General features: G+C 39.0%; 1 protein-coding gene across 1 annotated transcript in view; it reads left to right on the top strand.

Annotated features, from left to right (window-relative positions):
• The window catches only part of POGLUT2 (protein O-glucosyltransferase 2), a 115,173-nt gene that overhangs the window by 42,677 nt on the left and 57,197 nt on the right, over positions 1 to 15,299 (top strand). Inside the window, exon 5 of the mRNA XM_053707796.1 lies at positions 11,064 to 11,233. Coding sequence (XP_053563771.1) covers positions 11,064 to 11,233 — 170 coding nt within the window. The remainder of the gene's footprint in view (positions 1 to 11,063; positions 11,234 to 15,299) is intronic.

The raw sequence follows: 15,299 nt of genomic DNA, 5'->3' as shown, positions 1-15,299 counted from the left end.
TAAGTATTTCTACAAATATGGTGCAATGTAAGGTTTCATCAATGAAAGTGCCCCTGTTTTTAATAGTATTTTTAAAAACCGGGCACTACTTGATGAAACGTTACATTCACTTTAATTATTATAATCAATATTTCTCCTCTGCAATTGTGTCAAACCAATCACAAACAGCACAACTTCTCACCTGCAGCCTTAAAACACCTGAAAATGCACACCCTATGAGTAACATCAGTATTATATATACCCATGTGTCAATTTATATTGTATGTGAGATACATTGATTTACATCTTATAAGTGAATATTACTATATGTACCCTTCATAGACATCTATGTGGATGTGAGTTATAGTACAAGAATATGTCATAAACATGATAATATTACCTGTTTTTATTGCCATTTCAACACAGGTCATATTATATGTTTTAACAATATTAGTGTAATAAAACACACCTCACATCGATGTGTATGACAATTACATAGTAAATAACAGGACAAGGTTTATGGTAAACTATAATAATATTTATTTATTGTTTGGCTTCTTGGATGAGGGAGCTGAGTTGCCTGTAGTGGATTGCCTTGTTCTCCTTGTTTTAGCATATTCTGGTGTTTCTGCTGGTGTGCTGGCCACAGATGATAGGTTGGAGGCAGTGTCTTGCTGGTGTGTAAAGTGCTCAAGCAACACACCCAAAGGTTGATTTTTTTCTCTCCATCTATTGTCCATCTGCATCTTCATATCAGACAGAATTAATCATCTGTGACTGGTTTTGAACACTTGCACTTAACAATGCTGCCATGTCCCTCTGCAGCTCTACGCTACGTTTGTGTAAGCTCTCTTGGCCACTGAAGAACCTCTCTTGGCTCCTGATGAACCTTTCTTGGTTCCTGAAGAACCTCTCTTGGCCTCATTGTATGCTCTCAGTGCCTCTTCCTTAGGCACAGGGATATGATTATCCCATGTATTTTAAGTATGTTACAATAATAAAAGTTAATTTTAATCAAAACGGACTCCTAGCAATCTTTTTCTTTGAAGTGCTCTCAGTGCTTGTCATGAGCCTCCTCTGAATTGCAATGTATTCTTCACCCAGGGTAGAATACAATGCATCCACAGGCTCTTGAGCAACAGGGCTGCCAGTTGCTTGAGGGACAGGTTCAGCTGTAGCTTCTGCTGCTTGAGGGGCAGGTTCACCTGCATCTTCTGCTGCTTGAGGGGCAGGTTCACCTGCATCTTCTACTGCTTGAGGGTCAGGTTCACCTGCATCTTCTGCTGCTTGAGGGTCATGTTCACCTGCATCTTCTGCTGCTTGAGTGTCAGGTTCAGGTGTATCTTCTACTGCTTGAGGGGCGGCTGTAGTTTCTGCTGTATTTTCATCTGCAGATGTTGGAGCTTATCCCATGGATGAGGATGGTGGAGCTTGTCCCATGGATGAGGATGGTGGAGCTCGTCCCATGGATGAGGATTGTGGAGCTCGTCCCATGGATGAGGATGGTGGAGCTTGTCCCATGGATGAGGATGGTGGAGCTTGTCCCATGGATGAGGATGGTGGAGCTCGTCCCATGGATGAGGATGGTGGAGCTCGTCCCATGGATGAGAATAATGGAGCTCTCATGGTTGATTGGTAGTCCCACTGATGACCAGTGTGTGACCACTCAGTCTCTACAATCAGCACTTCTTGTGACATAGTCTGTGGGTAATATCCATGACTGTTATGAGATTGTGTTGTGGGGGGTGTAAGTACATGAACCCTTTGTGGCTGTCTTGGCTCCCCTACAAAACCAAAGGAAGGATATTCCTCTGGCAAGGAATCTTGCGGCAATGGCGGTGGCATCACTCCCGGGTCCTCAACTGAAGCCATTCAACCATGCTTATGCCTGGGAGCATACTGTTTGTGTGGTTACCTGAAGACTGGTGGTGGTGGTGGTTGTTGTGGTGGTGGTGGCATGGCTGTTTGTATCCTTGTGACAGGAGGTTCTGTGGAGGAGTCAAAGGATGAGAGGGATTAGTACAGTCAGATATATATCCATGTAGGCATACAATGTACATTAAAACATGCTAGGGTCTATACTAATTCTCATGTCAAACTCTATAACATGCATGTGAATTGGTCTATGAAGGATTTGAATATGAGCAGTATACAGGGATGTGTTTCATACAATGGTTATGTGTACATGTCAATGATGAAATAATGTGTTCTTTAAATGACACTATGGTCACACAATTTACTTTAGCCGGATTTAGGCACCAAACCTGCTTTATTGAGCTAAAGATATTGGGATGGCTATAGTGTCCATTTAATGAAAATTCTACATGTGGCTTGTGTCCTGTGTTACTCTGAGACATGTTAATATTGCACTATTCCACCTCACATCATGAATTGCATTGTAGAAGTAAAAAGAATAAATCTGGAGCTCACTATCTGAATCCTGTCTGCACACTCCTAAAAAACGTGATCTTCTCACTCACGTTTAGATTGAAATAAAATCAAATAGGTGGAGTGGCCCCCATATACCTAATAGGCTAAAGGAATACAATTAAATTAAACTCAAATAGGGTTAACTTAATAGCCCTTCTAAACACTCGATAGTAAAAAAAAATGACAATATATAAGATAGCAATATGTATTGCGCTTTAAATAAATAGTTATAATGAAATACAATATTTAAATGAGAACAAATTCCTGCATTAGTGAAAAAAAATAAATGCAATAAAATCTAGAATTATTAAAATATTTATTATATAAAATACATATCCTAAATAAATATATATATATGTTGTGGCCACAACAACTAACCAATAAGTGCGGATTATATCAGCAATGTCTATAGACATATAAGGTACCTTATGAATGTCCGCTCTTTAAGCTATAGAATAAGGGTAACGTCTTTTTGCTTGTATAAGTAATGCTTGAAATACAGAATATCCCGATAAAACAATGTAGCAAAATACCTTTAGTGTTTAGAAAGTTGGCATTCTCCGGCCGTTACTTCTCACAGAAAAACACGTGAAATACTTTAAACCTATCATCAAGCAGGTCTGTGTTAGCGTTAACGCTGCTTCTATTTTAGCGAAGCTTCAAATCCAATTTGATGTTGATCGCTATTAATCACCTGTAGGATTTGGTGATTCAACTTTGTCTCCGTTGTCCGTTGAATTTCAGATCAGCTTGCACTCTGCTGTCTGTTTAGTTCCAGGTCAGTTCGATTTTAGTTCAGCTTCCAATCCGCTGGCTCTGACGTGTATCCACTACCTTTTAGGTCCGTCTGTGTCCAAATAGACCAGGTATGCCGGGTATAGTGGATATAGCGTGCGATGACCAGGCTGGCTGTTCCCCAGCTTTTAGTCAAATATCTGCACTTCTGTCACTAGTCTACGCGTTTCATCACCTGTGCGATGCCTTTATCAAGAATAATAATTGTAGATGTTTTTGTTAGTACGCCAAATACCATGCTCCTCATTGTGTACATGAATGTGTGATATTAAAGGATATTAAAGGATGGGGGGGTGGAGCAAGCCTTGCATCGGAGAGGTCGCAACTTACAATAGCTCCGGACTTATTTGGACAATTTACATATCTTTGACCGCTCAGAGCAGCTAAATTTCCATTTAAACGAAGGGGTATGTTCTAGGAAGCTTACATAAGTTCCCTAAAGCCCGACTACTGAAGATCTATATTAGCTATTACCGTGACTAAGGCTGCAACAGCTATCTGGGACCGGCAATTTTCCTGCCCACGTGGAGCGCTACTTACTGTGAAATATGGAGGATCTTAACGCAGCTATGCTATCCCAGCTGGCAGCTTTTGACGATCTGATGTCTCTTCGATTCACTGAACTAAGGGAAGTGCTTAGGGACTGCTCTAAACGGCCAGCACCTTTGGCGGAATCAGAGACGGATCTAAAGTCTCCAATGGCCCGCTTTCCTACGCCACAGCATACTGAGCCAGAACTCATGAAGAGCCTCAATGAGTCTACTCACATAGCGGCAGATCTAACAGAAAAGTCCTTTTCAGACCTGCCGGACACTGCAGGAGCGATCTTACCCCTGACTGCCCTGGATGGGGATGCGGCCGGCCTCCCTGGCGGAGTCAGGGATCTCAATTTTCTCCGTGCGGCAGAAGAGGCTTATATGCTGGATCACGAGACATCTGATTTTATAGCCCAAGTCTCACAGAGCACTGCAGCTCAAAAGCCTAGCTCACTAGCTCTAGGGAAGAGGGACACACGCAGCCTACTGAGTGTCAGACGACAGATGGAGGGCCAGAGCATATCCGCAGGAAACGTATCGCAGCAATCTCACCTATACGGGAGGTTCCTGACACTGCATGCCTCCATAACAAGAGACAAAACTATGATGCTCACTATTAAAAATGGTATTGGTTAATAACTTGGTCATAAAACTCACTAATCTTGCCACTCAGCCCCCGGAACAATGCTCTGGATTGTTTGTCTAGGTTAATTCTATTGAGACATTTTGTTGAGAGTAACCTTACCTGGGAAACGTGTTTGGTTCACTGTCTATGGTTTATCTTTATTATATATATTCTCTCAGCCTTGCAGTTTCTATCTACCCCGTTAGCGCAATTTTTCATATGTTTCTTTTAGGCTGCTGAATTTTACACACCTACATTTATGATAACTCGTTGGGTTCTCCAGAACTTTCCCCTTCTTCACTTATAAATTAAATCACTCATTTTAAAACAGCAGGGAACTATGCAGTGAGTGAGAGACAAGTTTATAGTTTTTCTGGGACCTTCCTTCACCTAAGGTATAGACAGTGGCACTTATCAATACCATTATGGATACGATATGTCAAATTGCATACCGACATTTGCATGCTGCCCAGATTCACACTGCAGCCGGACTCTGATCTCTCCTTAGGCCGCTTCATATGGGCAGGAGTGGGATGATCTCAGGAGCTGCGCAGCTGGGGCACCCGCTTCAAGTTCAGGCTTCTTTTCAGTGGTAACTCTTTGATGTCCACATGAGCCTAATGTTTGAACTATTAACCCAGCTTTAACTTTTACTGACATTCTGAAATTCTCCTGTATCTCCCCCCCGTTGGGATAAACCTTGAACTGCCTTAATATTTGTATGAAACACTTAACTGGAGGGGAGAATTCTGATGCCCACAATAGTTTTTAACATGTCTGTATTCAGTACGCTTCTTATAGCTTAATTTCATATACTGTCCTATTTGCTACTTGTCCTCTATGCTGGCACGGTGGGGGTTTATGTAGTATATACAGTCAGTCTATCTACTAAAGTTTGGTTTATTATAAGATCTATTCTTTAACACGTTGATAGCGACACGTTTTAAATGTTTGGTATGCTGTATGATATGCATAAGCTATGTTTCTCTGCTTATCCTGGGGGCAAAAGGTCTCAGGTCAAATTTTTTTTTCTTTTTGTGTATGTACCGCAGAGACTCCACTAATCATGACGACTGTACTGTCTGATTCCTAGCGGCCTCTCTGCTTTGGATCTCAACATACATAGAACGGTCAGACCCTACTATGTATTATAACACAAAAATTCTATTCTTATAGGGCACTATATATATCTTATGGGGTACTATATATATGGGACTTATGATGAATACCTCACAGGTCCAGTGATTATATAGTTTATTGTTTCCTCCTCAGACCTCCCACCTCCAGGAGTCGGATAAAGACATGCATTGTCTGAGATATTTGTTGTTTTTTTTATTATTTTTTTTCATAGATACTATGCATGTTAATATAAAAACTAGTTATTGATTGTACATTACAATAGTAATATATTTTGTTAGATGTTCCTGAGTTATTAACTAATTTCTACCTGATAGTCTAAAACTATAAATATGATAATTTGAACCACCTTATATTGACCTTGGGTAAGGCTTTTTTTAAAGTCAACTCACTTCACATAATATACCCTACTTCACTGTTAGTAACATCCTCACATAGGTACCCTTTTAAAGGACACAAAGAGGGGGAAGCATGATCAATGCCTACTACTATTTACTCTAACTAATGATTACAAAACCCTTTTTTTAGTAAGATACATCACAATGTGTTCAGTCCTAGTCAGGACACAGCTCTTAGCATTCATTTTAATGAACTCCAGCTCTAACTGTAGTCAATAATTTTCATAAGCCTAGATAGATTTGTATTGCATTATATTCAGTCATATGAGATATGTTACTCTAGCTCACCCGAATTGGTCACATCTCAGTAGTTGAGACACTGTCTTCTATATATACCATAAGGCGTAACTCTGTCCCCAATAAAATGAACAGCAATCCGATATTCATGACTAGCTGCTCTGGGTATAATTTCTACTATCCCATACTGGCCCTCTCTTTCACCAGATGAATGATTATGCCCCTATAGGGTGTCCATGCATATTTCTTTACAGCTTTTATTATACACAAATCACCTCAAGCTTGAACTATGGTACTTTTATCAGGTCAAAATAATATATCTTTAGTGTGACTCAAAATTGTGATGTATCAGCTGTTATATAGCAATAGAAATGTAACTGTACACTTAGCTCTCCACTACTATGCTGAAATCCTATTTAGAGTATAGTACCATGGAGGCTACTCCCTGACCACCTCCTCTCTTACACCAGGTCCTATGTGATAAGGTGGATATTAGCCTAAAAGTCTCATATAACCTCATTTAATAATATTTAGAGTGCATACGTTTAAACATGTACATTAAGTTATATATATCCCACATTATCCTATTTATACAAACATTATCTGTTCCACACTTGACTGAGCATCCACACTAAGTTACATATGGTAGGTATTAGCTTATCACCCTATGCGTAATTTCTTCAGGAAGCTATACCCGGAGATCCAACAGCCCCTTCAGAGTCTCTTTCTATCAGGCTCCGCCCCCCCTTCTCCCCTCTTATATTTAGAGCGGCTCTTGCCCGCTGAACTTCCCTTCCCCCAAATAAAACCATCATACTAACCCCCATTTTGCTCCAACTTCTTTGGAATAGACAAATTACTATATGTCTTTCATAGTAATATGGGGACCATTCTTACCTTCACTTTGCCAAAGGTTATAAAAAGAGGTTTCGTTATTATATGTCTTAGCTACCCACATCTTTCACATACAAGTCCTCTCTATTACTCTCAATGCTATATATCATACAGTTTACAATTTACTCTTTAGAGATACTCCTATAATCTCTGCCAGAAATTATATCCTTACTGATGATCTTCATATTCTGCATGATTAAAACCTTTATTTATTTGTATCCAGTAGACATGGCGCTCACTATTGTAATATTACTGTTTTAAAGGTTGGATCCAAACTTACTATCTGTAGGAGATTTGTAAAGATGTATTCTTCAAGCTTGTGATGTAGCTGGACATATTTTATGTTTTCCTTGTTGTAATAACTCATTACCTCAATAAAAAATATTATAAAAAAAAAAAAAGGATATTAAAGGATGTTTTATGTCGCAACTACATATAATACAGGTGTGTGGGATGTTACTCACCAGCATGATGTGCTGTGGTTGCAGCCCCTGAGTCACGAGCCCCTGGAAGTTCACGGACTGCTGTGATACTCAGGGACCAGTGTATCATCTCCTGCCAGTTGTTGTACTCTATGTCCAGGGCTGGCCCACCACCTGTTGCCTTCTGGTGAATAGCTTCCTGCCCCATCTTTTCTTTGACCCACCTCTTGCAGTCATTCCACCTCTTTTTCAGGCCCTCTACAGTCCTCCTCTGCGGGGTCACACTGTTGATGGCATCCTCTACTGCCAACCATGCAGTCTTTCTTTTTTTGGCACTGCCTTTGCCCTTCTCCTGCCCAAAGAGGGCACTGTAATTGTCCATGATGGCCTAGACTAGGGCAACATTTTCATCAAATGAGAAGTTTGTACATTTCAGCCTCTTATCCTCCATGGCCACTTGGCCTGTGATGTCCCTGGCAGTGTGGGTCCCTCCCTATCCTCTCCCTCCTCCACCCTTCTGTCCCCATGTGCACCCTCTGTCCCTCTCCTGGATGTGCCTGCTCTCTGGGAGCCCACTGCTCCTCCTGTCCTCTCCAATACTCCTCTCCCTGCCACTCCTCTCAGCTCCTCCCCTCTCCCCTCCTCCCCTCATCCCTACCTCTCCTTGCCATCCTCACACTAATCACACTACACACACTCCCACTCACTTTGTGCCTCTCTCTCTACTCTCACTAATTCTCCACTCCTGGGACTTGTGTTGTAGCTCAACAAACAATGCAAACACACTGAAGAAAATGGAGGCTGCGCATGGGTTTATATATGAATTTGAATAGCGTAATTACGTGTCACAATTTTATTTCAATTACGGTTTTGTTTTTATGCGTGTTATCCTCATTTGCATAAAACTACTCTTTATTGACACTTTCCGCGGACATAATCCTGGCGTAAGTTACTTGCGACAACAGAAATGTGTATTTGCGCACATATTTGAAGATCGCCAGTTTGTCCTACTTATGCTAGTCTAGCATCTAATGGCGCCGTATATGTAATACCCCGATGTGCGAGGTGAAATTATGGGCGGTGCAGGTTTCAGCGCTTGCGCCGAAGCCTGCGCTGTATATGTAATCTCGCCTCAAATCTAGAGTAAGTTGCATTTTTAATCATTTCCATGACTGTGACCTGAATTTACTTTACATAAAAACAAGAAAGCAAAACATAAAATCTAAGTAACTTTTTAGACATGAACTAAGCAAATGTACGCAATAGACAGTCAAACTAAGGATATCTATTATGATCTTAGCATAACATACCAAGTGCCTTTTTATCTAATCTCTATCCACTACCATATTGTGAAATTACTGCCATTATCTTTTAACTGCAGACACTAATTTAACAAGACAACACTTAACACTACTGTATCTCATTGTATCTTCATGGTTCAAGGAGATTTTAATTCTAAACTTAATTTGTTTAGTGTTTTATATGAATTTATACAATAATTTATAATCGCACTTAATTACTTAAAAGCTCTTCAGTGAATCTCTATATGTTAAAAGGTAGGTGGATATATATATAAATATATATATATATATATATATATATATATATCTTTTTTTTTTTTTTTTACTAAACTATGCCCCAAATTTGACACTCCCCATTGTACTGTAATGGGTTTCCAATTACTTTTTATACTTGCTGCAGAGTGTTACATGTATGGGAAATTGTTTATTTAAGTTTATTTTTTATTTGAAATATCTGTTTATACTCATTGAAACCACAACACATTGTTTTTAAGAACATGGCCATTCAAACGGTCTGAGCCTGCAGGAAGAGCAGGCATGGCCAATACCAGGGTACTGAAATTTCATTATAGATGGTATTTTTAATGGGCAAAACCAACTATTTCAATTATAAGATTTATTCTTATGTATTAAATACTATGCAACTGGTATAACAAGTCATTGGGATCACATTTGGGGGAAAACTTATAGTACAGTGTCCATTTAATCTACATCTTTATATACAGGTTCAGAAAAGCACATAATAAACATCATCATTATTTATACATTATGTATAGTTATATAGGCAAGAAGATGCCCTCTTAAGTGGCTGCATCGCTAGAACAGAACCTAGAACTGCCACCTTGGCCCTGTTATCCTGGACAGCTATGAGTTGCACGTGCTGCAGGGAGGGACAGTGGTGCAGCATCACATATTACTCAAAACTGCTGAGGTGGCAGTAATACTAGTACCCTGTACCACTGGTAGTAAAGCTCAGCTATGCTCTAACCCAGCGGTCGCCAACCAGTGGTCCATGGACCACTGGTGGTCCACGAGAAGATGTTGGTGATCCCTGACACCATCAAGCAGGAATTAATCTTCTCTGATGGTGTCGCTGCAACTCCCTACAGTGCCTGGCTGGACATCAGTGAAAACCGACAAAGGAGGAGTTAAGTTACAATTTTCCTACGCACGTTGCGTAGTACTGTGCAACTTGTGTAGCTAGAATGTATATTTAACTCCTCCTGCCCGGCGCGCTGCTCAGAGAGATTGATATAGCCTTGGCTTGAAATAGTGGAATTATAGTATATAAAAAGACAAAATCTTAAAAAAATATTCTCTCTTATATTGCATTTATTTTCTTCCCTTTACCTGTCTCTTTGTAGTAGTTTTCCTAATTCCTTCAGATGGATTTAGATCACTGTTTGTGATTTTTTTTTATTAAATATGAATTATTTTTCATTCTAATAATTTTCCAGCACACAAAGCCATTCCACCTATAAACTTAATTTATAACTCCAATGTCTGTCCATGATCATAAGTAGTTTTGAACAATTCCTAACTGGGGAAGTAACTTGGAAGTCTTGTGGTCCTTTTAAACATAATTATTTTTCCCCACTTTCTGCCTCTCTGTTTGCTGCTCAAAAGTTGGCAATCACCCTTCATCTGTCATTTGGAAGTATTCTCTCAGTTCTGTCATTCAGTTAGTTAATTCCAAAAAATTATTCTTACAAATGTGTAAATATATACATAATGTAAACTTAGCTATGGTTATACTAGTTATGTACAGTATGTTTGTGTATATATATATATATATATATACAGTATGTATATATATATATATATATATATATATATATATATATATATATATTTATATATATAAATTATAGAAGTTTGTACCTTTTTGGAAAAAAAAATCATGTTAGTGGTCCAAGGGATTCAAAATTGTGAGTTTAGTGGTCCCTGAGGTCCAAAAGGTTGGCAACCCCTGACTTAGATAATGATGTGATACAGCTTTGTTTTGCAGCACTTTATAGTGTTTATTTTAAAAGCTGTCAGTAGGTGGCAGTGTATCCTATGCAAAAGCTATAGCATTAGAATTCCTTTAACTGTCTATAGACAAGACTGTTCTGTTAATAATGACAAATATGTAACCCATAAACTGTTTATTCATTTATTGGTGGTGGCTGCTGGAAAGGTATTATGGTTATATAAATAACTTTTGTCAGATCAGCATATATCTGCTAGTTTATTTTATTGCATATACAAACAATTATATCTTTTTGCAAGCATAAATTCTAAATTCGTTCTTATTTGTGTTTTCCCAGGTAAAAGTTCCAGATATAGAATTTTTTGTTAACTTGGGGGACTGGCCTTTGGAGAAGAGAAAAGTTTCGAGTATTCACCCCATCTTTTCATGGTGTGGATCCTCAGAGACTAGGGATATTGTAATGCCTACATATGATCTCACAGATTCTATTTTGGAAACCATGGGACGGTAATCCACTTTTTGTGTAACTATGCATTTATGTTATTATGATTTATGAATACTAGCATAGAACGCTGTGTAAGTTCTTATAGATAGCCTTGTGCATACAGTTTTACTAATGTATTTCATACACCGTTAGCATAAACTTAACTCAGTATTAAAGGGACATTCCAGTCAAAATATAAATGCACATAGATTTATTGCATCTTTGAATAGAAACATATTTGCAATATACATGTATTGGCAAAAATGCCTCTATTTAGAGTTATCACTGATTTAGTGTTAACATTTTTCTCTGCACGTGCATGTGAAGCATAGCTAGATATTTTCACTGCACCCACATTTTAAATAATGCAGCTGTTAAGATCATCAGTGGGGCTTGTATCATGTCAGCAATTAACAAATTGAGTCATTACCAGATGGTACAAGCACCTTAGTATCTCCGAACAAGTGTTGTGTTTAAAATGCTGGTGCACGGTGCATACTTAAATACACTTTTGAAACAGCTATAGCTTTTATTATAAGCATTTTTGCTAATGCATGTATATTACAAAATTGCTTCTGTTCAATACAGAAATTCACCCATGTGGTTTCCAATTTTTGGCTGGAATATCCCTTTAATACAAATTGACGTACCCCATTGGGGCAATCTCATAAATGGTGAGTAATTGAAACAGCTATACAACTATTTTCTACATATTAAAAAGCAACAATTTTTCATGAAATTTTTTTTAAAATAATATATATATTAATATATTATATTATAAATATAAGCTGTAACTAGTGGTGAATGTGTGTAGCATACCTAGTTATCAGAGGTATAACTAGAACTCACTAGCTCCCAGGGCAAAGTGTGTGGCAGGGCCCCCTCATTTGAACAGCACCCCTTTCAAAGCATAGCTAATGATATATAATACACATATATACACAATATACACTCTCAAACACATATATACACACATACAGATACAGTATATACACATGCGCGCACACACACCCACACATAGACCCAGATATGCACATATACAGGGAGTTCAGAATTATTAGGCAAGTTGTATTTTTGAGGATTCATTTTATTATTGAACAACAACCATGTTCTCAATGAACCCAAAAAACTCATTAATATCAAAGCTGAATAGTTTTGGAAGTAGTTTTTAGTTATAGCTATTTTAGGGGGATATCTGTGTGTGCAGGTGACTATTACTGTGCATAATTATTAGGCAACTTAACAAAAAACAAATATATACCCATTTCAATTATTTATTTTTACCAGTGAAACCAATATAACATCTCAACATTCACAAATATACATTTCTGACATTCAAAAACAAAACAAAAACAAATCAGTGACCAATATAGCCACCTTTCTTTGCAAGGACACTCAAAAGCCTGCCATCCATGGATTCTGTCAGTGTTTTGATCTGTTCACCATCAACATTGCGTGCAGCAGCAACCACAGCCTCCCAGACACTGTTCAGAGAGGTGTACTGTTTTCCCTCCTTGTAAATCTCACATTTGATGATGGACCACAGGTTCTCAATGGGGTTCAGATCAGGTGAACAAGGAGGCCATGTCATTAGATTTTCTTCTTTTATACCCTTTCTTGCCAGCCACGCTGTGGAGTACTTGGACGCGTGTGATGGAGCATTGTCCTGCATGAAAATCATGTTTTTCTTGAAGGATGCAGACTTCTTCCTGTACCACTGCTTGAAGAAGGTGTCTTCCAGAAACTGGCAGTAGGACTGGGAGTTGAGCTTGACTCCATCCTCAACCCGAAAAGGCCCCACAAGCTCATCTTTAATTATACCAGCCCAACCCAGTACTCCACCTCCACCTTGCTGGCGTCTGAGTCGGACTGGAGCTCTCTGCCCTTTACCAATCCAGCCACGGGCCCATCCATCTGGCTCACCAAGACTCACTCTCATTTCATCAGTCCATAAAACCTTAGAAAAATCAGTCTTGAGATATTTCTTGGCCCAGTCTTGACGTTTCAGCTTGTGTGTCTTGTTCAGTCGTGGTCGTCTTTCAGCCTTTCTTACCTTGGCCATGTCTCTGAGTATTGCACACCTTGTGCTTTTGGGCACTCCAGTGATGTTGCAGCTCTGAAATATGGCCAAACTGGTGGCAAGTGGCATCTTGGCAGCTGCACGCTTGACTTTTCTCAGTTCATGGGCAGTTATTTTGCGCCTTGGTTTTTCCACACGCTTCTTGCGACCCTGTTGACTATTTTGAATGAAACGCTTGATTGTTCGATGATCACGCTTCAGAAGCTTTGCAATTTTAAGAGTGCTGCATCCCTCTGCAAGATATCTGACTATTTTTTACTTTTATGAGCCTGTCAAGTCCTTCTTTTCACCCATTTTGCCAAAGGAAAGGAAGTTGCCTAATAATTATGCACACCTGATATAGGGTGTTGATGTCATTAGACCACACCCCTTCTCATTACAGAGATGCACATCACCTAATATGCTTAATTGGTAGTAGGCTTTCGAGCCTATACAGCTTGGAGTAAGACAACATGCATAAAGAGGATGATGTGGTCAAAATACTCATTTGCCCAATAATTCTGCACTCCCTGTATACACACACAAACACTTCTCACACACACATATATACACATACAAATGCATATACACACTCAAACACAATCAGACATGCAAACAGACACATGCATACAAAGATAAACAGATGCACATACACATATACACACATGCACATACATATACACACACACATGCACTTCTCCCACACACACATATATACACATACAAATGCATATACACATTAAAACAAGCAAACGCACACATGCATACAAACATAAACGGATGCACATACATATACACACATGGACATACATATACACACATGCACATACATATACACACACGCACTTCTCTCTCACACACACACATATACACATACAAATGCATATACACATTCAGACATGCAAACGCACACATGCATATAAACATAAACGGATGCACATACATATACACACATGCACATACATATACACACAAACATATGCACATACACATATACACACACATGCACATACATATACACACACACGCACTTCTTTCTCACATATACACATACAAATGCATATACACATTCAGACATGCAAACGCACACATGCATACAAACATAAACGGATGCACATACATATACACACATGGACATACATATACACACATGCACATACATATACACACACGCACTTCTCTCTCACACACACACACACACACACACATATACACATACAAATGCATATACACATTCAGACATGCAAACGCACACATGCATATAAACATAAACGGATGCACATACATATACACCCATGCACACAAACATATACACATACACATATACACACATGCATATACATATACACACACACACGCACTTCTCTCTCTCACACACACACACACATACACAATATACACATACAAATGCATATACACATTCAGACATGCAAACGCACATATGCATATAAACATAAACGGATGCACATACATATACACACATGCACATACATATAAACACACACACACAAACATATGCACATACACATATACACACCTGCACATACATATACACACACACGCACTTCTCTCTCACACACACACATATACACATACAAATGCATATACACATTCAGACATGCAAACGCACACATGCATATAAACATAAACGGATGCACATACATATACACACACACACACAAACATATGCACATACACATATACACACATGCACATACATATACACACATGCACATACATATACACGCACACACACAAACATATGCACATACACAAGAGGGAGGTGATGCATAGCCTAGCAAACACCTCTAACAAACACTACAGCACTAAGAAAAACGTACCATAGCAAACCTCTTGCTTTCTGTGCAGAGCTTTCTTTTCCCCGGTTGTTTTTCAGTCACCACAAGTTTAGGAACCTCATGTGGTGGTTATAAAAATTGAAGCCCCATAAGCAAGCTGCTTGAGCAGCTAAAGCCAGGCTCCCTAAAAGGACAGGCTTAGTAGCAGCGGAGAGCCCCTGTAGTTACACC

The sequence above is a fragment of the Bombina bombina genome, chromosome 3, assembly GCF_027579735.1.
Source record: "Bombina bombina isolate aBomBom1 chromosome 3, aBomBom1.pri, whole genome shotgun sequence".
NCBI classification, from domain to species: Eukaryota; Metazoa; Chordata; class Amphibia; order Anura; family Bombinatoridae; genus Bombina; species Bombina bombina.
This window is presented reverse-complemented; position numbering and strand designations above follow the sequence as displayed.